Source organism: Nelumbo lutea, chromosome 1 (genome assembly GCF_056320005.1).
Source record: "Nelumbo lutea isolate HS-2025 chromosome 1, American lotus-T2T, whole genome shotgun sequence".
Classification (NCBI taxonomy): domain Eukaryota; kingdom Viridiplantae; phylum Streptophyta; class Magnoliopsida; order Proteales; family Nelumbonaceae; genus Nelumbo; species Nelumbo lutea.
In genome coordinates this window covers 218,472,931-218,498,413 of record NC_142684.1, presented here as the reverse complement: position 1 = coordinate 218,498,413, position 25,483 = coordinate 218,472,931, and the positions used below count along the sequence as shown (strand labels likewise).

The 25,483-nt window shown below is 38.8% G+C and overlaps 1 protein-coding gene across 1 annotated transcript in view; it reads left to right on the top strand.

The window, feature by feature from the left end:
- LOC148881074 (Tetratricopeptide repeat (TPR)-like superfamily protein) overlaps positions 1–25,483 on the top strand; it is a 57,797-nt gene that overhangs the window by 19,608 nt on the left and 12,706 nt on the right. Inside the window, exons 6-10 of the mRNA XM_088963339.1 lie at positions 22,882–22,932; positions 23,173–23,202; positions 23,356–23,418; positions 23,530–23,595; positions 23,766–23,888. Of these exons, the coding sequence (XP_088819465.1) occupies positions 22,882–22,932; positions 23,173–23,202; positions 23,356–23,418; positions 23,530–23,595; positions 23,766–23,888 (333 nt within the window). The remainder of the gene's footprint in view (positions 1–22,881; positions 22,933–23,172; positions 23,203–23,355; positions 23,419–23,529; positions 23,596–23,765; positions 23,889–25,483) is intronic.

Here is a 25,483-nt window from a genome sequence, read left to right as displayed (position 1 = left end):
TCAAGAGAAGGATGAGAACTCGTGGCTAGAGATGATGGATCAGCTTCTAGTGATGAAAGGGGTAGGGCGATAGGAGCTGGAGCAGCTAGCATCTTTCTGAAATAGACACGGAGCAACTCTGGAATAGAAAGTGAATCTGAAGAACATGCAGAGTCAAAAGAATGTAGTATCGAAATGGAAGTAGCAGGTAGCTTAACAATGTGAGCAAAAAAGGACATGTTCTCAAGGAAGATGACATTGCGGGATACGCGAACTCGACGAGACTTCGAATCATAGCAAAGGAAGCCCTTATGATCCGGGCTATATCCCACAAAAGCACACATTGCTGATTGGGGAGTCAACTTTGTGCGTTCATGTGGGGGAAGGTGAACAAAACATACACAACCGAAGACATGAAGAATAGAAAAACCAGGTGAACGGTGAAACAAACTTTGAGAAGGAGATGTATTATTGCAAGACAAATGATGGAAGAATGTTAATAAGGTATACAATAGTGCTGGCCACTCCGTTAATAAGGTATACAAATGATGGAAGAATGTTAATAAGGTATACAATGATGGAACAAAACATACAATAGTGCAGGCCTCCACCCAAAATGAAGTAAGAGCATGGGAATCATGAAGAAGAGTTCGAAATATGCTTAGGATATGTTTGTTCTTGCGCTCTGCCACTCCGTTTTGTTGTGGAGTGCCAGGACAAGACATTTGGGATTGTATATTGTCTCTCAAGAATGTTTGAAAATCTCCATCAAGGTATTCACCCCCCGAGAATGGAAAACCCCAATGTTTGCATCAAATTGGTTTTTGATTCTTGCCAGGAAGGATTTAAAGGTAGAAAAAACTTCAGATTTATTTCTCAAGAAATATATCCATGTAAAGCGAGTACAGTCATCAATAAATGTAACAAAATATTTAAATCCCAATCTGGAAACAACTGGAGATGACCAAACATCACTATGTATTATTTTAAAAGGAATGGACGCATGTTCAACAACTAGAGGAAAGGGTAAAACATGGATCTTACTCAAGCAACAAGAAATGCAAGATTTATCAACATTATTAAAAGAAGTAGCTTTAGAAGACAAATAACCATCACGAAACAAAGACTCAAGTTTATTTGCATAGGGGAGCCCAAGACGTCTATGCCACAAGTGCCATACATTATTTCTGCAAGTAACTTCAGTACTAGGATTGGTAGTAAGTAAACAGGATGTGGATGAGTGCCCAGGTGTCTTTTCAAATTCCAAGGCAAACAACCAACCCAGTCTACACCCCTTCTCTTTCACTGTCCCAGTGCGTTGGTCCCGTATCAACCAACCATCATGGGAAAAGGAAACAATGTTACCATCCTCAACTAGCTGATCGACTGGGGTCTAATTAGTTGTAAGTTTAGGAACAAAGAAAGTTTTAGGTAGATGAAAGCAAGAATTAACAGATGTAGTTAAGGACAAATCATTGCAACCAACAATATCTAGTTTCTCTCCATTAGCAGTAACAATATGCTTATTCAAGGATTTGGGTTTAATGAACTAACCAGTGTGAGCCCCTGCCATATGGTTAGAGGCCCTGGAATCAATGATCTATAAGTGGCTAGGGGAGGAACAATAATAGGATGACTCAGCCGAAAGATCTATGGCTGAAAATGCAGAGGAAATAGCTGAGGATTCTAGCTGCCGCATTCTTTCTTCTGTAAGAGTCCCAGAATTTTCATCCATTCCAGCTGAAGCTGTACTTCCTGTGTCTGTACTTTCAATGGTTGTCTGGAAGGCCTTCTGTTGATTCTTCTTAGTGCTAGAACCATTCCCCTTAGCTGGTTTGGTAGGACATTCAGGAATAATATGTCCATGCTGTTTGCAGTAAGTGCTGAAAATTTTCTTCCGGCAGTGTGAAACATGTCCGTGTTCCTTGCATTCATAGCATTGTACACGAGACAAGTCCTTCTTGGGCTTGGATTCAACAGAAAGGCTGTCTCTGTTCCTGAATCAGATTTCGACCTCAAGGTCGACTGAATAATGAGTCTAGTTTCCTCCTTGAGAAGCTCCCCCAAAAGTGTGTCAAGTGTGGGAGGAGTGCCCCTACTGAGAATGTTGGGCCTTACAATTTCATATTCAGGTCTCAGATGCATCAGAAAATGCATGATTTTCCTCCTATCAAAGTTTTCTTTCAGATTTTTGATGTAGAAAGTAGAGGTGTTTTCACCCATGTGAACTAATTCATACTCCATCCATAGGTTCACGAAACCATCATAGTACTCCTGTATTTTCTTCTCACCCTGACTGTAAGAAAATATCTTTGTCTCTATCTGATACTGACGTGAGATGTTGGACTGTTGATACACCTTTTCCATGTAGGTGAACATCTCACTAGCAGTTCGATAACTTCTCACTGGGATAGCAATCTTGGTTCCAACAGATCTGAGAAGCCAAGACACTACTTTGGCATTGTCGATCTTCCACTGTTTCAGCCCCTTAGAATCAGACCCATCTGGTTGTTTTGTGGAACCATCTACGAACCCCCATAGTCCATTTCCTTCAACATAGAACTGGAAATGGAATTTCCAGAAGGCATAGTTTGTTCCATTGAAATTTACTGGTAGAATATCTCTTTTCTCCATGGCCATTTCAGCAAAGTAAGCAAAGAAAGACTGAGAAAATAGAGCATCCGAAGGTTCAAGAAAGTCCAAAACTCGGTAGAATAAGTGTGCCCAACCACACACCACAGAGAGGAATAAAAAACCAATAAAGAAACCAGTCACACAGAGATCTCGAATTGATAATCCTAAAAAGGTAAGTTTTCTGGACTGTCGAACAAGAAGAGGGGCAGAACACTCTTCAAAAGGAATCCGAACCAAAAAAAATTATAGATCTATGTAGATCTGACCTGGGCGACTTCAGATCTGAAGTTTCACAGTGATTGGAGTAGCTGATTGAGAGAAAATGAAGAAACCCTATTTCTGATGGCGAGCTTCCAGAGAAATAGCAGTGGAGATGTGTGCAGATTAGTACAGCAACATACGAGATCCAAAACTGAAGAAGATGGGTCGATCTCACAGATCTAAAATGATCTCAATCAAGGACAGGTTGAAAAACCTGCTCTGATACCATGTCAACTTGGATCAAAACAGAGGAGAAAGAGTTGAGAGTGAAAAGGGTGTGTTCTGTCTTGAACATCACGCCCAGAAATGTTTAACTTATATATGAGATAATACAAGTTATGGAAAGGACAGTTATGTCCTTGTCTTACAAGAAATAATAAACAAAAGATGGTATACATAAGTTACAACATAAAAGGGTGGTCCCAAGGGCCAAAAAAGGAAAGATGTAAGAGACATAGATCAGTCTCTACCGTTTTGCCAAGCTATCTGCCACAGAGTTTGCTGATCTCCTTACCCATTTGAATGTTACTCCAACTTCCCTTGCCAATCAGATTATTTCCCTTATTTTCTATCTAAATTCCATACACCCAACTTCTTTGTTTGCAGCCACCCTATTAACAATTTAGAGTCCCCTTCCACCTCCAAGTTCTGAAATTCCCATTGCTCCGCAAATCTCAGGCCTTGTAGTAGAGCCAAAATTTCAGCTCTTATAGTCTCCCACTCCTATGGGACCAGAGTATAGTGCCACCATTCTGCCCTCCCCATCTGTAAAAGCTCCCCCAGCTCCTGAGGGTCCTGGGTTACCCATGGAGCTTCCATCAAAATTTAATTTTACCCTTTGTTGTGCTGCAGTTGTCCAAGAAAGCTGAGGGACATGCTGTTTGCTAGAAGAGTTTGTCACTGCTGACCATCCCCTTTGTAGATCATCCATTGAAAAGTCTTCAAATAAGTCACTTTCAGCCAATGTATGACTTTAATGGCTACGTAGTCAATAATTTGTTTTGTTGATCTTTGTGCCCCTTGGAATATTCTGTTATTCCTTTCTTCCCGTAAGGACCAAAGAATGGCTGCTCTTGTTGCCCTCCACATCACTCTCCCCTTTTCTTTGATAGTAGGAAGAAGCTTGGGTTGAAAAGACTTGTCACATCTGGGGGAGAAGTCCACCTGCAGCCAAATAAGGAAGAAAACCAATTCCACACACAAGAAGCAAAGGGACAAGAAAGTAAAAGATGTGTAACTGTCTCACCATTTGCCAAACAAAGGCAACAAACATGAGGGGAGAGGCAATGATTCGGCCTTCTTTTTGTAAATTATCCAGAGTATTAATTTTCTGGAGCACCACCTCCCAACAAAAGGCTCTTATTTTTGGGGGTACAGGACTACACCAGACTTCCTTTGTAGGAAAAGAGCCTCCTGGGTGCGAGGAATGAAGGAGGGCAGAGAAAAAAGAGGCACAGGTATAGGAGCTAGAGGGGGACTCTAACCAAATCCTGCTGTCCTGGCAAGAGAGGTCCAGGAATGCAGTATTAAGAAAGGAAGTTAGTTCATCTACTAAGCCCATTTCATGTTCCCTTAACCCTCTCCTTAATCTTAGATCCCAAGAGTTTTCATTAACAAACATTGAAGAAATCACTTTCCCTTTGTTGAGGGACAAAGAAAAAATAGGTAGAAATTTGTCTTTGAGACGAATGTCCCCAAGCCAGATATCTTCCCAGAAACAAACTTTGTTACCCATACACGCATCATACTTGACCAGCTGAAAGAAAGACGGTAGCAAATTGTGAATTCCTTTCCAAGGAGAAGCCCTTGTTGCCCTAGGATCAAGGCCAGCGTTCCATCCGTTGTCTACCATGCCATTGATGCTTACAATTACCTTATGCCATAAGCATAGTTTTCAAGGCGCCAAGGCGAGGCTAGGTGACTGGGGGGGCGTCTAGTCGCCTAGGTGATGGACTTTTTTATGTCAAAAAATAGATCCTAGGGTAGTTCCCTAGGTACCATAACCATATTTCTTTAATAATTATTCATGCTTTTCATAAGAAAAGTATAAATTTCATATTAAAGTATAGAAAATCAACATATTCATGAGAAGAAAAAAATAAAATTCAAAAAAATAGGGGTTGAACCCTTATTTTTGTTATAGGAAAAGAAGAAAATAAAAAGTATTGGTAGTAGTAGTAGAAGAAGAATATATGGAAGAGGAAAATGTGCTGATTAGATAAAATTTTTAGTTCTTCCTTACTTATTGGTTCAGGTTTTTAAGTCTTTGAGGGTTCAATTAGTTCAACTATCTTCAGTGCTTGGGCTCCCCTAGTCCACACCTCCTCTATCACAAAGGTTTTTGCTTCAACTTTCAACATTTTCCTCCACCTTCTCGCCGGTGAGAACTCCTCCATCATATCATTAAGGTTAGGATGCAATTCCTCAACCCACTTTTTGGTGGATTCAATGACATCAAAATATGTGGCTCCAGTTGCAAGGGATCCCATTTAGAATCTCTTTATCATTGTTAATTATTGTCATACAGTTAGTTTTTGCAAATATGAATAATGTATATTATGAATTCTATCTAACATATACTCTTAAACTGACATAAGTACGCATAAACAGTAATAATAAGTGTAAATGAGTGCTTATTTCCTTGACCAATAATTATAAATGTAATTTATTAAGTAAACTATACTAAATGGAAATACAAATCCAGAAGGTTCAAACTTCAATGTAAACAAAAGACAGGGTTATTCTCTACCCATTGAATCCTTATCCCTGTAAACAGAATTTAAAATTTGGTAATGAAATACCTAAGAGAACTTCTTCCTCAGAACACCTGCTTTCACCATCTTCTATAGAGTTCACTGGTCTAAGGTCTTTTCTAGATTGAAAGATGGTCTAATTGGAGCAGGTCCAAGTAGCAAATTCAAGAGGATGTACAATAGAAAGAGGATGAAAACCAAAGTTAGAATGAATAGAGAGGTAAGAGGAGGTTGGAGGAGACTCTTCAAATCAAGATCAAGGTTAGAACGAATAAATTGGAGGTTAAGGAGCAAGGAGGATTAGGGATTGGAAACATTAGGAAAAGAAATTAGCACTTTTACGTAAGTTGCTTTGGAGATTGCCCCTTAAGCAGGACAGGTTGTGGCACAAGGTGATAATTAGCATCCATGGATTGGTGGCAAACGGTTGGGTTGCTGGAGACCTGGAGTTGACAATAAAGTGCTACCCACTTTTACGTGATGCATGTTTTGACAATAAAGTGCCTTTTTAGGAAGATACTTGGATTGGGGATACCTCCCTCATGGTTAGATTTCTTTCTCTATATTCTCTTTCTTTGCATAAACAAAAATCCATGTCATCAATTCATGGTAATGGGGACTCTTGGGATTTGAGTCTAAGAAGAGGACTTGGGGAATCTGAAATGAGAGTGTTAGGGTTCTGCCTAACACAGGGAATGTTTTGAAGAGTCCACCCTCCTGAGAGAAGAGAAGATGAGTAGAGGATAAGAAAAGTCAAGTGATTTCCTGTCTTATTCTAGGTATAGCTGCTATATAGGCTTACAATTGGGAAATCTAAGGAAATCATGTCTAACTTCACACGCATGTCATGCTGCTGGTGAACATGCTTGGCTCTTCTGGCATAGACCTGTGCATATCATGGAGCTTGAGCAATGTGAGCTGCCCCTTGGTATGATTAGGTTTCTTGCAATGTTCACATATTGGGTCCTTCTTGTCTTCCTTCTTCATATATCTCTCCTTATCCCCCCCAAACTTGGGTTTAGTTGCTGCAAAGGTTGATTCAAGTGGCGAATGCTGTAACATAACTTTCCTTCTACTTTCTTCACTGTGTACCAGAGATAAGCTTGTGATAGGGTCACACTGTCTCTTGTTAGAAGTTGTTGTCTCAAAATGTCATACTCAGAGTTCAGACCAGCTAGAAACTCAAATACCCTATTGGTCTCAACCTGCTTTTTGTAGGTTTATGCATCCTTCTAGCTTTCCCACTCAATTGTTTCTAAGTGATCAATCTCATGCCACAAGGATTTCAAGGTGGAAAAATAAACCGAGACTGGCTTCTCTCCTTGCTTAAGGTTATTTACCTTACATTTTAGCTCATAGGCCCTAGCAACATTGAGTGGTTGGGAGTAGGTTTCTTTCATGATATCCCAAATTTCTTTAGCTGTTTTTCCTCAAATAATTTCGGCTGATATGTGGTTGCATGGAGTTACACAGCCATGTCATAACCAAATAGTTCTCCTGAACCCATTTGGTATATATTTGGTCCTCCTTGTCTGGTTCCTTGACATCTCCCAGTAAATAATTTAGCTTTCCTCTACCCCCAGTAGCCATCATGGCTGATTGGGCCCACTCTAGGTAGTTTGACCCATCAAGTTTTACAGTGGTAATCTGAAAACTGTTATCAGGTCTACCAGCACCACCAGCCCCTAAAAGGTTTTCCCCTTGGCTCTTAAACTCCATTATTTGTCAAGAAAAGATTAAAGAATGCCTCTTGTATCATTGAGACTGGGTAATTACACCCAGAATTTGCTATCAATCGAACCTAAGGTCAAGAAACAATACCTTTCTTTAACTAAGACTGGGTAATCTCACCCAGAATTTGTTAACAGCCGGACCTACTTTATCCTTCTAGGTCGGCAATCCACCCAAAAAGGTAATCTTCCAAGAACAACTTAGAGTGCAGTTCTGAAACTAACTGCAGCCCTAGAATTGGCGACAATCAAGAAACTAGAATCTTGAACCTAGAACCAGTCAAAGGTCAAGAAACAAGCCAAGAACACAATCAATGGCTAGAAAAGGGGGGGATCTCTCAGCCGCACCTCTTAAAGTAACCAAAAACTATTCTTTTAATGTATCAAGAACAGTTCAGGAGGAAAAAACTTTCAGTCGAACCTTTGAAATAACCAGAAAAGGTAATCTTTTAATAGATCAATATCAAAGATTAACTTACTTCAGCAAAACTCTGGCCACAACCTTCAAAAATAAGTCTGAACCCTAATCTTGAGGGTTCTTCCTTCTGACTTTCTGGCCGCAACCATCAAAATCAAGTCTGAACCCTAATCTTGAGGGTTCTTCCTTCTGACTCTCCCTGATTGCTGGTCATCCTCTGATGCTTCACCAACAATCTCCAAGATTCAGCCGATGATCCATTTTGCTGGAAATTTTCCAACCCTAGGAAATTCTTATGCAGTCGGCCATGTCAGACTATCATAAGATTTCTTAGGTTGGCTCTGATACCATGTAGTCGTATGAGACTACTAACAGCCCAAGCTGTGGTGTATAATCAACAGGAAATTAAGAAGATGAGAGGAGAGAATGAAAGGAGAAAGAGAGAAGAAGAGAAGAATTCGAAGGAAGGGTTTCAGAAAAGAAGAGGATGCTTAATCTGCCGCCCCCCTCTTTCTATGTATATTAATTCTGAAGTAAGGATAAGACTGCTTACATGGAAAAAATAAAATCCTAATAAAAGACTAACAACTAATTGTGGACTGACTTAAATAACTAATAGTTGTATACGAGTACAATAGAAAGAGGTGGGGACCACATCAGTGGTTTCTACAGTTATGTTTACTACTTTTTCTTTCAAGTCTGCTTTTTGATAACTTTCCTGTTTGTTTGTTTGCTTTTGTTTTTTTTTTTTCTGTATACTTTCCTCTTTGGTTTCTATAAATCATATCTATTTTCCTTAATGTATAATTGCAAAATTGCATTGATAAATAGTTGAAAGATCCTTCAAAAAATTTTGAAAAGTGAGACACTTGATAATCTGTACCTGAAACTGTAGAAAGCTGCCAACTTATGAATTGTGGTACTTATGGCATACCAACCCAGAAAAGTGCAAAAGGTTGTCTATATTGTTTCTCAAACTCTAGCAAATAGAGAACAAGTCTATTATGCAAAGTACTTAAGTTTGTAATTGAAAACACTGGTCCAACATTGATACAATCAATTTAGTTAAATTATGGAAAATAAAGGGTGCAATTAGGATTGGAAGGGCCAAGAGATAACTTATTGTGATCACTTCCACTACATTGTTTTGATAATCTATAATTCTCTAGCTTGGATGGGATTGAAAAGGATGTTGCCTAGGGTAGACAAAATGGAGGGGTGGATATAAAGTGGTGTTGCCTAAGATAGTAGCCTGACATGAATCAGACCCAAGGCGAGTGTGGAAACGTATACACAGGATAAAGCCCACATCAACAAAATTAAGGACAAGACATATGAAGTTCCTAAACGAGCAATATTAGAAGAATAGTACATGTTGGAGCAACTTAGGTGAAGGAACCAAAATTGTGGAAAACATATTGCCATGGATCATCATTATCATCTAAGCCTTGTCCCAACTATATGGGGTCAGGTGTTTCATCATTCCATTGTTTAGACCCATATCTGTAGAGAGAATGGGCCGAATGGCCCATATGATCCTTTTACATAGGCTTTTATTTATTTATTTATTTGTTTATGTTTCTATGCTGTTAATGGGCCTCCAGCTAATGGGCCTTTCTTATGTTACGTCTACTTAAGTTAATCGCCCAATTAAGGGCCTCTCTGTAAATACTGTAAATTATGTTTAATGTTTAATGAAAAGGGATTAGGGAAGAGAGGATTCATTCGAAGGATTACTCACTAAACCCTATTTACTGCCATCTTCTTCTTCTTCTTCTTCACTCCTCTTACTTTCTCTTTTCTGCTGATTTCTAACACCTTTTCACACCTTTTTAATTAGTCCGTTTATTTCAGAACTGTTTTTTTTCTACATCCATCATTTAATTATGAGTGCTTAAACTAGGCCTTCAACTTGTAATAGGTCACTTCTTGTTACAAGTGTTATGGTCTATGGCAAACATTATTGCCATGGATGTTTTTTGATATTGCCAGTCATAGTTATTAAGGGACCCAGGTGTGACTGTTTGAGAAAGAAACAAGATAGCAGCTTGTCACCTGTTGAGCAGGAGGCCAAGAAGAAGAAGAAAAGGAGGAGAAAAGAAGAAGGAAGAAGGAGAAGAGGAAGAAGAATAAGAGGCAACTGAGTTAAGGCCTCAACAAAACTTAGCTTCAGTCGAGTGAAGCTTTGCATTTATACTATTCTGGCCGTACATAACAATATGCCTACAGAATTACAAAAATACCCCTGTGGGTATTAAGTCTGTGAACAGTACATATATTACACCTGTTAACACTCCCCCTCAAGTTGGGGCATAGATATCAATCATGCCTAACTTGTCACAGAGACCTTGATGTCTAGAATGGTTTAGCCTTTTTGTAAATAAGTCTGCTAGTTGGTCTTCAGAGTGTATGGAGTGCATACTTTGCCTGTGATGATTTTCTCTTTGATAAAATGCTTGCCAACTTCAATGTGCTTTGTTCTATCATGTAGTACCGGGTTGGCAGCGATACTGATAGCTGCCTTGTTGTCATAGAGTAGAGTCATGGGTTTACCAACTGGAAAACCCAACTCTCCCAATAGATTCTTTATCCACATACCTTCGGCTACTCTGTGTGCCATTGCACGGTACTCAGCTTCAGCACTAGATCTAGCTACCATGGTTTGCTTCTTACTCCTCCAAGTAACAAGGTTCCCTCGTACAAAGGTGCGGTAACCACTAGTAGACCTTCTGTCACTTTGGGATCCAGCCCAATCCGCATCTGTGTAAATTTCAACCATTAAGTGTCCATGTTTCTGGAATAATAAACCAGCACCTGGGAACTTCTTAAGATACCGAAGTACTCTCTCTGCTGCTTCAAGATGGGTGGACCTAGGTGCATGCATGAATTGGCTGAGGACACCAACAACATATGCTATGTCTGGACGAGTCATAGAGAGGTATGACAATCTTTCTACAAGCCTCTGAAGTTGCTTCACATCATTAAGAGGTTCACCTTGGCTGTCACTTAACTTATGGTTGGGGTCAATGGGAGAGTCAGCTGGTTTAACCCCAATCTTTCCAGTGTTCTTAAACAAGTCTATGACATATTTCCATTGGGAGATGAAGATACCCTTTTTTGATCGGGCAACCTCAATTCCAAGGAAGTATTTGGCAGGTTTAGATCTTTCACTTCGAATTGAGTGGCAAGGAAGCCCTTCAAACTTTGAATTTCATCATCCCAGTCACCAGTAACAATTATGTCATCCACATATACTATTAGGGCAGCCATTTTACCTTCTACCCTTTTTACAAACAGTGTGTGATCTGACTGACACTGCTTGTATCCCCTTTGCTGAACTACAGTATGAAATCTGCTAAACCAAGCTCTTGGTGATTGCTTCAGCCCATATAAAGACTTATTTAACTTGCACACTTTCTGTTCATTTCTTTGAGCCAAAAAACCGGGGGGTTGAGCCGTATAAACTTCTTCTTCAAGGTCACCATTCAAGAAGGCATTCTTGATATCGAGCTGATGTAGATCCCAATTCAGATTGGCCGCAAGAGAGAAAAGTACTCTAATAGAGTTCATTTTGGCAACAGGGGCAAATGTTTCTACATAATCAACTCCATATACTTGAGTAAAACCCTTTGCCACTAAACGAGCTTTATACCTCTGCACAGTTCCATCAGCCCCATGCTTAATAGTGAACACCCATTTACATCCAACTGGAACCTTACCCTTAGGGAGATCAACAAGTTCCCATGTGCCATTCTTATGAAAAGCATCAATTTCTTCCTTCATGGCATTTGTCCATTCTGGTACTGAGAGAGCTTTTGCCACATTCTTGGGAATAGGGATACTGTCAATGGAGGTAAGGAAGGCACGAAATAAAGGTGAGATGTTCTCATAGGAGACAAAGTTGGAAATGGGGTGTTTTGTGGTGCACAACCTAACACCTTTCCTGTGAGCAATAGGAAGGTTAAGATCATTAGCAACAGGGAGGTCAGGACTATCATTGGGAGTCAAGTTACCTGAGAGGGTATGATCTTCCCCCGAGGAGTTTGATGGCACTTGAGGTACAACTTCTGGATTCTTCGCAGCTCTTGAACTTGGTTGGCCTTTATGACGACGAGAAAAAACACGGAAAGGTGGAGGATTAGGAAGAGAAGGGGGAAAAGGAGAAGGATTAGGAAGAGGAGGAAGCTGAACCAGTTTCTCCTCATGCCTACACTCCCCCTGAGGAGAAACAGGAAAGAAGGGCTCATTTTCAAAGAAGGTAACATCTATGGAGACATAGAATCTCCGAGAAACAGGATCAAAGCAACGATACCCATTCTGAGAGAATGAGTAGCCAAGAAATATACACGGGATAGCACGAGAGTCCAATTTCCCCCCGGGTGGGAGATAGGTTTTGGACGAAGCACCGACAACCAAAAACACGAGGAGGGATAGAAAGAAGAGGGGCCTTAGGAAAGAGAAGCTGATGTGGGGCTTTGTACTCTAACCAACGAGAGGGCATTCGGTTAATGAGGTATGTAGAACAAAGGACAACCTCAAGCCAAAATCGTTTGGGAACATTCATGTGGAGTAGTAAACCCTGTGCCACTTCAAGGAGGTGTCGGTTCTTCCGTTCAGCCACACCATTTTGTTGTGGCGTATGGGCACAAGAGCTCCGATGAAGAGAGCAATGTGAAGCAAAGAACTCCGTGAGGTCACTATGAAAAAACTCTTTTGCATTGTCTGACTGGAATATTTTAATCTCGGTTTGAAATTGGGTGAAGACCATCCGTTGAAAATCTTGGATAATTTTTGGTACTTCCTCACGAGTTCGCATTGGATATACCCAAGTGTATCTGGAATAATCGTCAATGAAGGTAATGAAGTACTTGTAGCCACTCTCAGAAGGTAAAGTAACAGGGCCCCACACATCAGAATGCACAATGTGAAAAGGAAACTCAGATTTACTATTTTTTTGAGGAAATTGAGTTCTACAATGCTTGCTTAACTGACACGTTTGGCAAGAAAAATTAGAAACAGATATTGACTTACACAGTTCTGGGAAAACCAATTTCAAGGTCTCAAAAAACAAATGACCTAGACGACAGTGCCACAAATACATTTTACTCTTTTTGAACTGACTCAGACTTTGTAACATGAAGGCCATCCATATTCTCCATGTAGAGTCCATCAACCATACGGCCCCTACCAATCGTCCTCCCCGAGGCCAGATCCTGAATCACACAATAGGTAGGGAAAAAAGTCACATAACAGTTCAAGGAATTTGTAATACTACTGACTGAGAACAAATTCATAGGGAATTTTGGAACATGAAGAACATTAGAAAGAGTAAGGCCGAGGGGAAGAGAGAGAGTTCCTTGACCAGCTATGGAAGTGTATGATCCATCAGCTAGTCTCACTTTATCTCTTTCGGAAAGAGGCTGATAAGTTTGAAAGTAAGAGGATATACCAATCATGTGTTTTGACGCTCTAGAATCGATGATCCATGGAGACTCAAGGTTGTGTGAGGCAGCATGGAAAGCAGTGGCAGAATTACCTGATATGGATGCAAAAGAGGTGGTGGAGTTTACAATATCCTCCCTTGGGTCTGATCCAGAGTAGCTGTGTTGGCTATGTGGTGTTTGAGGCACAGTAGAAGTAGAGGGTTGATTCTTCCAAGAAACTATATTTGCCATGTGGTGTTTCTTGGTACCTTGTTGCCCGGGTCTTCTAATTACATCTGAGCCTTGCTTCTTAGGTAAATCCTGAACCCACTTTGGTTTCCCATGGAGATCCCAACAAGTATCTTTGGTGTGTCGGGGCCTCTGACAATTAGTGCACCACAATCTTTCCTTATTCATGATTCTAGGTTTAGAAGTACTCAAAAAGCACAGGTACACTGCCTTACAGAGCTGTTACAGTCCACAACTAGGAACTTGCTGATTTTCAGTTTCACAGAGAACCAAATACAAACACTGCAACTGCAGTACTAGGGGTTATCACCTACACTGTGTAGGAGTTCACAAAAACACTATGCGAACTGCACATGCAGTGTAACCAGGTCTGAAAGACCTACAGTTCACAACTTTGATACAGCTTCTCAGCCCAAAAAAGGCACAGTAGGAGCAGCAATACGAGTGGTGATTCACCACACCTAATCGGCTGATATCCACGCAGCCAAACAGTCACTCAAGTTCTAGGGTTCATCAACAGCCCTTTAGAGTGCAGACTAGGGCAACATACAATCGGAGGAAGGGGAACAATCCCTACTCAGATTCTGGAACATTAACAGTCGTGCAAGAAGCCATAAACAGGAAGAGAGAAAAAAAATCTCAGTACCAGCAATAGGCAGCACAGTCATCAGTCATGAACTCGAATTTCCATTCAGGTCAGATTGCAATAGGCAGTTCAGTCATGAACTCGAACTCCCTTTAAGGTCAGAGCCTTCCTTCGAACATCTGGGATGGATTTCTACAGTCCTCTTAGCCGAAGCAACCCAGTTACCAGCAAAAAACATGTAACCGAACCCTTTTTCTGTGCTAGGAAGTTGAACAGTCAGCATACTTGTAGCAAAGCCCTACTCGGCAGTGAACACTAGCCGCAGCACTAGAAAAGCTTCCTCCTCCTTGTCTTCGAGCATCAGTACTATAGCTCCTTCGTAGCAGAGGAGAGAGACCTCAGTTAGTTGTTTTCTAGGCCTGGACGAACCTGCTCTGATACCATGTTGAGCAGGAGGCCAAGAAGAAGAAGAAAAGGAGGAGAAAAGAAGGAAGAAGGAGAAGAGGAAGAAGAATAAGAGGCAACTGAGTTAAGGCCTCAACAAAACATAGCTTCAGTCGAGTGAAGCTTTGCATTTATACTATTCTGGCTGTACATAACAATATGCCTACAGAATTACAAAAATACCCCTGTGGGTATTAAGTCTGTGAACAGTACATATATTACACCTGTTAACATCACCTAGTCGGGCATCTATGCAATGATTTGTTCACCTATAATATCTGTGACCTGTGCATGAAACTCTCCCCCCTCCAAAATATATGGATTGAAACCTTGATACATATAAACCTAAAAATTACCCTTGATATTTCATGTATAAATTTATTAGAGACCAAGAGATAATATGACCTTTTCCAGTACCTTGGATTAATAATTCTTAACAAGGGAGATATTGAGAAGGATGTAACCAACTTTCTCTTGATAAAAGGAAGAAATAATAGAAAAGAAAAGGTAGGAAGAGGAGAAGAGAGAAAAAAGTTAATTAGAGGCAAAAAGTAGGCTGGCAGCACCAGCCAATGTATTTATATTAGGGCGACTTAAAATAATAAAACATAAAAAGACTTAAGTGCCGTTGTGAGACTAGTATACAATGATTACTATCTTTAACACTCTCCCTCAAGTTGGGACATAGATGTCAATCATGCCCAATTTGTCACATAAGCCATTGTGCCGCAAGTGGTGTAGTCAGTAGTCCCTTTGTGAAGATATCTACAACCTGTTCTTTAGAACTTACATAGGGAGTACACACTTCCCTACTAATTAGTTTCTCCCTAATAAAGTGTTTGTCCACCTCGATGTGTTTTGTCCTATCATGCAAGGCAGGATTGGGTGGCAATGTTTATAGCTGCCTTATTGTCACGATAAAGAGACATAGGACCATAAAATTAAATCCCAGTTCACCCAACAAATTCTTTATCCAGCCACCCCATGGGACATTGCTCTACATTCAGGTTCAGCACTGAACTTAGCCAACCAGATTTTGTTTCTTGCTTCTCCATGTCACTAAATACCCCCTTCCCCAAAAGTACAGTAACCACTAGTGGATTTTCTGTCATCAACAGATCCAACCCTGTTAGCATCTTTGTATACACTTTTACATTCAAATGTCTGTGTTTTTGGAACAGTAAGACGACCCCTGGAAACTTCTTGAGATACCTAAGCATCCTCCTGGTTGCTTCTAAGTGAGTTAAGCAATGTCAAATTGGCAATAGACTAATATAAAAATCTCCCCACAAGTCTTTGAAATTGCTTCACATCTATTACATCTTCACCATGGCAATCACCCAACCTGTGATTGGGATCAATGGGAGAGTTAGCCTGCTTCACTCTTAGTTTCCTTGAATCTTGCAATAGATCTAGGATATACTTCCTCTAAGAAATGAAGATCCCCTTTGTGAGTGGGCAATTTCAATTTCAAGTAAATACCATAAAGAACCTAGATCCTTCACCTCGAATTGAGTGACTAAGAACTCCTTCAACTTTTGAATTTCAGCTTTCCAATTACTTATGACTACTATGTCATCAACATATACTATTAGGGCTGCAATTTTACCTTCTCCTTTCTTCACGATGTATGATTGGCACTACTTGAAGCCTATCTGCTGCACAACTAATTGAAACATACTAAACCAAGCTCTTGGAGATTATTTTAGGCCATTTAATGACTTCTTCAGTTTAAACACTTTCTACTCGTTACCTTGGGCATGGAAACCGGGGGTTGTATCATATACACCTCTTCTTCGAGATCACCATTCAAGAATGTATTTTTGATATCCAACTGGTGAAGTTCCCAATCAAGGTTCGCAGAACTCAAGATAGGAGGATTCTAATAGAGTTCATCTTAGCTATTGGAGCAAAGGCCTTTGCATTAATCCATACACCTGGGAAATGGAATGTTTAGTTGTATAGGACCAAACCCCCTTTCTTTGTGCGATGGGGATGTCCATGTCATTAACAATAAAGGTACCTATGGCAATGGGATTAGACACATAAGTGGGAACAAGGGTACCTGGCTATATAGGATCTGCCCCTAGAGAATCTGGTGATATTGGTAGTACAACTTCAAGCTGTTCTACGGCTCATGAACTTGGTTGGCCCTTATGATGGCAAAAGAAAACATTGAATGGAGGAGGAGGGAGTTGGACCTGAACTGGTTTCTCCTCAACCTTACTATCCCTTGAGGAGAAATAGGGAAGAAAGGCTCACTCTTACAGAAAGACACATCCACAGAAACAAAGTACTTCTTGGAAATAGGATCAAAACATTGGTAACCCTTTTAATAAGAAGGGTACCCTAGGAAGACACAAGGAAGAACACGAGGGTCAAGTTTATCTCGAGAGGGAGATAGGTCATGAATGAAACATATACAACTAAATACACATATGGGTATAGAGAACAAAGGAGCCTTCGAAAATTGAAGTTGATGCGGGGCTTTGTACTCTGACAACCGAGAGGGTATGTGGTTAATGAGATATGCAACACAAAATACAACATCCATCCAGAAACGTTTGGGAACATCCATATGTAACAATAATCCACGAGCAACTTCAATGAGATTATGTTTTTTTGTTCTACAATGCCATTCTTCTGGGGTGTTTTGGCACAAGAGCTGCAATGAAGGGAGCTACATGAAGTGAAGAACTCTGTAAGATCATTATGGAAATATTCTTTGGCATTGTTAGATTGGAAAATTTGGATTTCAGTATGAAATTGGGTAAATATCATCCATTGAAAATCTTTTACAATTTTGGGTATTTCGTCTCGAGATCACATTGGGTCCCCATGTATTTCTGGAGTAATCATCAGTAAGTGTGATAAAAATATTTGTATCCGATCTCGGTAGGTAAAGTAACAGGGCCCCAAACATCAGAGTAAACAATGTGAAACGGAAAATTATATTTATTATTTCTTGAAGGAAAATGATTTCTATAATGTTTGCTTAACTAACAAGTTTGGCATGTGAATTCCGACATGGACGTTGACTTAAACAACTCTTGAAATAAATTTTTCAACCACTCAATAGATAAATGACCGAGACGACTATGTCACAAATAGACTTGACTCTTACTAGACCGACTCTAGGACTTTGTGACTGAAAGACCAGCCATATTCTCCAGCACGTAAAGCCCATCTACCATACTACCTCTTCCAATCATCTTCCTCGAGGTCAAATCCTGCAGCACACAAGAAGGGAAAGGTTATTGAGCAATTTAATGAATTGGTAATACTACATTACTACTAATAGAAAACAAGTTTGTAGGTAACTTAGGAACATGCAAAACATTAGAATGAGTGAGGCCAATAGGTAGAGAGATGGTGCCTTGACCAGCTATGGTGGAGAATGAACTAATTGGACTCGCTTGCGGTTTGAGGCTCCAAAATCAATTATCCAAGGGGAATCTGAGGTTTGGGCAGACACATGGAAAGTTGTAGCAGAGTTACTTGATGTAGACGACTAGATGCAAAAGAAGTTAGGGGAGGAGGGGCATAGTCCATCTGACGGAGTGCCTTGCCATACAGATCCAAATGGTCACGGAAGGAATTAATGATATCCCCCCTAGGATTAGAACCAAAAGAACGTTCTTGATTCATAGTAGTGGTAGAAGTCTAAGTCTCTTGAGCAACCATATTTACTGAATTGTACTTCTTTTGATCCTATTGGTCTGATTTCTTATTTTGATCTGATGTTGACTTCTTACTCAACTCCGGAGCCCACTTCGGCTTCCCATGAAGATGCTAACATATATCCTGAGTGTGCCTAGATCTCTAGCAATGTGTGCACCAATTTTCCTTGTCATCCGCCCTCTTCTGGAAATCACCTTTCTTAAAAGAATTCCCACCCGCTATGCTTACTCACCCTTTTGCTGCCAAAGCAATTAACTCCCCCTTAGAATTGTTCATTATCCTTTTCATTAATTACTTTCTCTCTCTCTCTCTCTCTCTCTCTCTCTAATCTTTAAGGCAAGCTTGAATTTGAATGTCAAATTTGGCACGCCAATCGAAGGCCTAATGTGCATAATTTTGTGCGTAAAAAATAAAGTAGTGTATAAGGAGTTTTAAACCTTGGTCACACATGTACAATGACCATGAGTCCACCGCTACACCCAAATCCATTTTGTTCAAATTTTATCCATTTTTATCCTTACAGAGGAAGAGACCTGGATGGTGCCTCTCCCCTAATTGGTGCTGCCTGTGTGAATCCAATGGTGAATCTGCTCTTCACTTGTTCATTACCTGTCCTTTTGCTTGTGGTATTTGGGATCGGTTCTTCTCTTTTTGGGTGCAGGTGGAATGCTCTGGACAGATTGGATAGGTTGTTCGGTAGATCCACTTTCAGCTGGCCAAAAAGGAGGGGAAGACTGATGTGGAGGTGCACAAGAGCAGCAATAATATGGACACTATGGGAGGAAATAAATAAGCGTATATTTGAGGAAAAGAAAAGAAGCAAGGAAGCATTAATTGAAGGGATCATGGCAAAAGTGGCCTTCTGGATAAAGACTTTGGAGTTGTTCTCAGATTTCTCTATTGATGATATATTAAGGAACTGGAGAACAATTGCAGCCTCAACTTCAGCTAAGCGGAGGACACTAAAGGACTGGGAACCCCCAGAGGTAGGTTTCCTGAAATTAAATTTCGATGGAAGTAGTTTTGGGAACCCAGGGCCCTCTGGAATTGGAGGGGTTCCAAGGAATGAAAGCGGAGTGATTTTGGGAATGTACTCAGGTCCCATTGGGGTGTGTGACTCTGTAACAGCAGAATTGAAGGCAGTACTTTATGGGATGCAGAAATCTTTGGAAATGGGGTTCTGGAAGCTAATAGTTGAAGGTGACTCCAAAATAGTAATAAGTTGGTTTAAGCAGAACGAGAAGATTCCTTGGTTTTTCAGAAACAATTTCAAACATTTCAAGAGGTTCTCAAGGGATATGCAGCTGATATTTCAATGGGCTCCTAGGTCGGCAAATGGCTTAGCTGACCATCTAGCAAAGCAAGGTGTAAATAGAGCAGAGTGCTTCTGGGCTCAATTGTGAGACTGATCATCAATTTGTCTATGTATTCTATTGTTGGTAGCCGAGGCTGCCCATGCTTCTGTATTATCTTTTTTCTCTAAGTAATGAAATCTACTTTGATTACTGATCAAAAAATTATGGGTTGGGTCAATATTACATATATAATATTTTATATTAAATAATATAAATATGCATATAATTTTTTTGATACATTTATAATATTTATGTTATATATTAAGCCTGAACACAAAACCCAAGCCCAAACATTGAATTTCCTAGTTGGGCTAGGCTGAAATGATCACCCATGCTAAAATTGATTATTAAAATGTATATATCAACAAATATTAAGACATTATTTTGATCTTCTAAAAATCAAGGTAAGGTATATATGTACACATTTTAGCTTTTCTGTCATTTTTCAACAGTTACGATTGTGTCCCGATCTTTTACACTTCATGTAAACCATTAAAGTTTTTAATGTTTAAATAACTTATTTATGGCCATATATGCCTTGTGCTTATTTTTATTAATATATTTTTTATGATTTATTTGAGTTTCATAGCGTATCCATGCGTATCTTGGTTTTCCGTCCATATCTATGTGTATCCAAAGCGTATCTCGATACATCTCTTAAAATTGTCTTTCTGATACACTTTGCATTTCTGATACTTTAAACCTTGACCCTAAGAGATTTATATGTAGGATTCAGCCCCAAACGAAAAGCAAATACCCGCTGCTGGGAAACCAAAGATTTATAAATTTTTGCATCATCATCACATTTCCAATTCATATTCTGATAGTGATTTTACTCCTTCCAAATTGAAGTCAAATCTGAATAGTAGACTGAGAGGCTCCTGCAACCGATAAATTTTTGCATAGTACCTCTGTTCTGAGTAGGTAGACTTTGCTTGATCCCGGATCTCAACAGCTGTACCAGCCCACATAAAGTTTTTCTCACTTGTGTAACATAGATACAAGAAGCCATGAGATCACCATATTGTTTTCTTGGTTCCATTTTTCATGTTCAGCACTTCTAAAACTTCAGTTCTTATACATTTCCATTGATGTATCTTATTTTTCCCCTTGCAGTAATATATAGTTTGATTCCCTTCAACCCTCCAGGTAATTAAGGCCATCTAGGGGAATGACAACCACGAGAACTCATATCCACACCCCATCACTGTTTTGATAAGAAGACACACCCGAAGTAGCTGTATCCTCTGAGGTAATAATGTACCAACCAAAAATTTACTATTCAACCAGGAAAAACAGAGCTCACAGCCACAAAAAAAAAAAAAAAAACACTTCTAGACCAGAAAACACTGTACGAATTAATTTGCTCAGTCCATACACATGTCAGAATAGGTGAACATTGCTAAAAGTCAGGAAAATCCCATGATTACTGTATATCCACTTAGAGGACCACACAAGCATTAAGGTTACTAGAGAAAAGCTTAACCCCAGCAACAACAGATCATAATTGATGTACAGACCCACACATACCTGGGTACAAAGGAAGGATCACACAATCGTTACTGATCTAAACAACTTCACAGCATCAGCTGCCACAAACACATGGCTTATCTGGCACACAACCAAGAAATAAAGGAGAAAAAAGGTGCGAAACTGTTCTCAGTCCGATATGGTAAAACTTCTCCTGAGTAGAGGAGTCCATAAAAAACCAAAAAACTGAACTGGAAAATCCAGTTAACCAAACTGATTGGGGTTTGGTTTTGGTTTGGCATTTCTGAAAAACCGAAGTACTGGTTCGGTTTTCGGTTAACCTAGAAAAAACCGGAGGTTAACCGAACTGACCAGTATATATATTTATATGTATATATTATATATATTTTTAATATGTCACATATTATCTATATATTTTATATAAATATATATGCATTATATATATAAACATACATATATTATATTTATAATTATCTATTTATAAATATATTGTATATATTATATATTTATGTGATATATTATAAATATAAAAAACCGAAACTGATCAACCGGTTAACCAGTGGTACCAGTTTGGTTTTGGTTCAGAGAAATGGAAAAACTGGTAGGACTGGTTCGGTTAACTGAACTGTGGACACCCCTACTCCTGAGGTCGATCTGAAAACAGCAGGATGATGAAGAAAAAACATGTTTGATCTGTCTTGAGGCCCATAAAACTGCTCTGATACCATGTTTTCTTGATAAAAGGAAGATAGGATAGAAAAGAAAAGGTCAGAAGAGAAGAGAGAAAAATAATTAGAGGGGCAAAAGTAGGCTGGCGGTGCCAGCCAATATATTTATATTACGGTGACTTAAAATAATAAAACATAAAAAGACTTAAGTGTCCTTGTGGCACTAGTATACAACAATTAGTAGTTTTAACACCACCCATGGCATAGAATTAGAGCAATATGGGAAAAATGGAGGTATGCATCTGGAGTTTTATACGATAGGTGAATGCCACTTAGATTAAAAGGGATTATATGGAACAGTTGTAAGGCCAGCTATGCTATATGGAACAAAGTGTTGGGCAGTCAAGAAATATGTCCAAAAAAAGAGTGTGGCAGAGATGCATATGCTGAGATAGATGAGTGGAAATAATCAGAAGGATAGGATCAGAAATGAAGTCATACGAAAGAACCTAGGAGTAGCTATAATAGGTGATAAAATGAGAGAAAGTAAAAAAAAAAAAAAAGATGGTTTGGTCATGTGCATAAAAGATCATCAACAGCACCCATAGGAAGAAATGATTTGTTGCAAGTTGAAGGGGCTAGTAGGGCTAGAGGTAGGCCAAAATGGACATGGGCTGAAGTAGTAAGAAATGATTTAAGAGCTCATAATTTAACAATGAATATGACACTAAACAGAATGGAATGGAGAAACAGAATTCATGTAGCCAAACCCATACCGTTGGGATAAGGCTTCGATGATGAACTTTGACACCATGAATTTTATAAAGCAGTTGTAAGGCCAGTGAAGAAACATGTCCAAAAAATGGGGATGGCAGAAATGCTTATGCTAAGATGGACGAGTGAAAGAACTAGAAAGGATAGGGTCAGAAATGAAGTTATTCAAAGGAAACTAGGAGTAGCTCCAATAGGTGATAAAATGAGAGAAAGTAGACTAAGATAGTTTGAATGGAATGGTGAAACAGGATTCATGTAGCCAACCTCATAATTGTTGGGATAAGGCTTTGGTGATGATGATGATGCTTCTATTTACACTTTGTGCATGCAGATGTAAATTCAATGATTTTGGTCTTAGTCTACTTGGTTTATAAATTATACAGTTAAAATCATATTCTAATATTTAACATTAAATTGTTTTCTCCATCTTTGCAGGCAACAAGAAACTATGAAAGAGCGGTCCATCTGAACTGGAATAGTCCTCAGGTTTTTTGTAATAACTTATTGTTTTCCTCATGTTTATTCTTAGTACTGGTATTTTATGCATAGGATTCCTGTGCCATTCTTCCTTGCATTTCTGGTCACTTTATTTTATCACTCTATTACTTTGCTAAAAGATTATGAATGGTGTTTGCATTCTGTAGATTGTTATTATTTGTCATATTTGTAGGCCAAGAAGCTTACTGTTGCACTTTTCCTAACCAGACTTCTTATCGTTGATCACAGGCACTTAATAACTGGGGACTTGCTCTACAGGTACCTTCATTACAGTCTTGAGATCTCCAAACAAACTACTTATTTTTGTTTATAGTGAACTTACTATGTTGAATGTTTCTTTTGCATATGGCTTACATTTTGGCCTCCTTTAGTTCTTTCTCTTGATGTTGTGCAAAAATGTTTTCAATTTAGGAACTTAGTGCAATTGTTCCTGTTCGGGAAAAGCAGACAATTGTAAGAACTGCAATCAGTAAGGTACAAAATAGTTTGGAGACATGTGACTGTAGAAATATGTGTAGCATTTATGCATCCAATGTGTTTTAGAAATGTGTTATTTCTGTGTTGTTTAATTTCATTTTTATGCAGTTTCGTGCAGCCATACAATTGCAATTTGATTTCCATCGAGCAATCTATAATCTTGGTACTGTTCTGGTTAGTCTATTGCTACTCCTTTGCCTCCAAGTTTAGGATTTTAATTTTAGGATTGCAGGACCTTTTGGGGGTATATAACTTATTGGGTAACATGAAATACCACATGCAGTTATATTATTCCATTTGAGTAGAAAATAACCTAAATTTTCTTTAATCTTGTTATTTTGCAGTATGGATTAGCAGAAGACACATTAAGAACTGGGAGACCAATCAATGCAAAAGACCCTAATGAACTTTATAGCCAATCAGCTATCTATATTGCAGCTGCTCATGCCTTGAAACCAAATTACTCAGTGAGTAAATCATTTTGATAGCTTGCCAATTTGTTCTTCACTTGTTTAAAGCTGAAAGTACAGGCTTTAGCTATATTTTAAAATGTTATTTATTTATTTTATAAATATGTTATTTATATTGTATTTTTTTAATATTAAATCAGATTGGATAATAGGATCAGATAATAGCTATTCGGGTCAGATCAGATAATAGGATCCAATTAGAAATTGGATCGAATTTGGATCACCCCCTTTTCAATCTGATATATCTATTATTTATTTATTTATATAAATATCTGTAACACATATATATGTTATTTATTTATTTATAAATATGTTATTTATATTGTATTTTTTTCTTTCTTTTTTAAAATGTTATTTTTTATTTTTCTTTTAATAACTTATTAATTTTTTTAATATTAAATCGGATTGGATCATATTCAAATATCTGACTTCTCTTCAGATTTGAATTCAAATCAATGTTTGTGAGATCCGACTGAATCGTCGGATCAGATCTGCTGTTCATAGTATCGAATCGGATTCGGATATACCCTGATTCGAATCCGATCCAATCCGCTTGCATCCCTACCCACATCAGGTCAAATCTGTTACGTGGGTTCTGCAGAATGGAATTGGATTAACCCAGGTTAACAACAACCAATATCAAGATAATCTAATAATAAAAGGTCCATGATAATTGAACTCTTCCACATTTTATTTTGCCCTTGATCTCATGATGCATATATGTTCATTGGCATTTATCATTTATAGGCTTCTGAGACAACTTCCTTAAGTGGTTGGTTTAATTTAGTATCCAATTCTCAAAGTATTTTTTTAGGATTTTTTTTAGTGCCTAGAAGATTTCCCATTTCTTTTGACAAGCAATGAGAGTTTCATTAATCATCAGAATAAGGTAGAAAATCACATATGACATACGTGCAATATTTCAAAGCAAGTAACTAAAATAACAAATGAAAAGAAATGTGATGCCACTTTTGAAGGATAGCATGCATAAGCATATCCAAAAAAGAGAACATGCTGAGCTTGGGGCTAGTCCCCCAAATCATCTCTCTCCAATCTATTCAAGTTCATACCGAATGTGAAATCTCTAATCTTCCTTGGTGTGATCTCTCTTTATCAGGTTCTCTACAAGGCTTGGCATCTGATCAGTAATGACCTGTGAATAATCCCCCTCTATCTCTAGTCTTCCAATTCATATGGTGGAACTCAATATAAAGGCCATGGAGATGGGATAAAACATTCCACTTTGATGTAATTCCCTTTTCCCTATAGGTGTGGTATAGATCATCATGATTAAACCATCACAATCTACAAAATTTGACGTACCTTGTTCTCCATTTCCTATGAAACGTGCCAAAGTTGAATTTCACCACAACATAGCTGGAGGATATTGCTTAAGGGTGGTAATTTATTTCCTGGCCCTGTCTACAATGCATTGTTTTAAAAGTGCAAGACACACACACACACACACAAGCAAGGGGCATTTTGTGCCCAAGGCACATGGTGGAAGGTAAGGCATGCGTCTTTTTGAAGCAAGGTGCAAAAATGCAAAAAAAAAAGGCCAAAAATAAAAAAAAAAGTAAAAAAATGAAAAA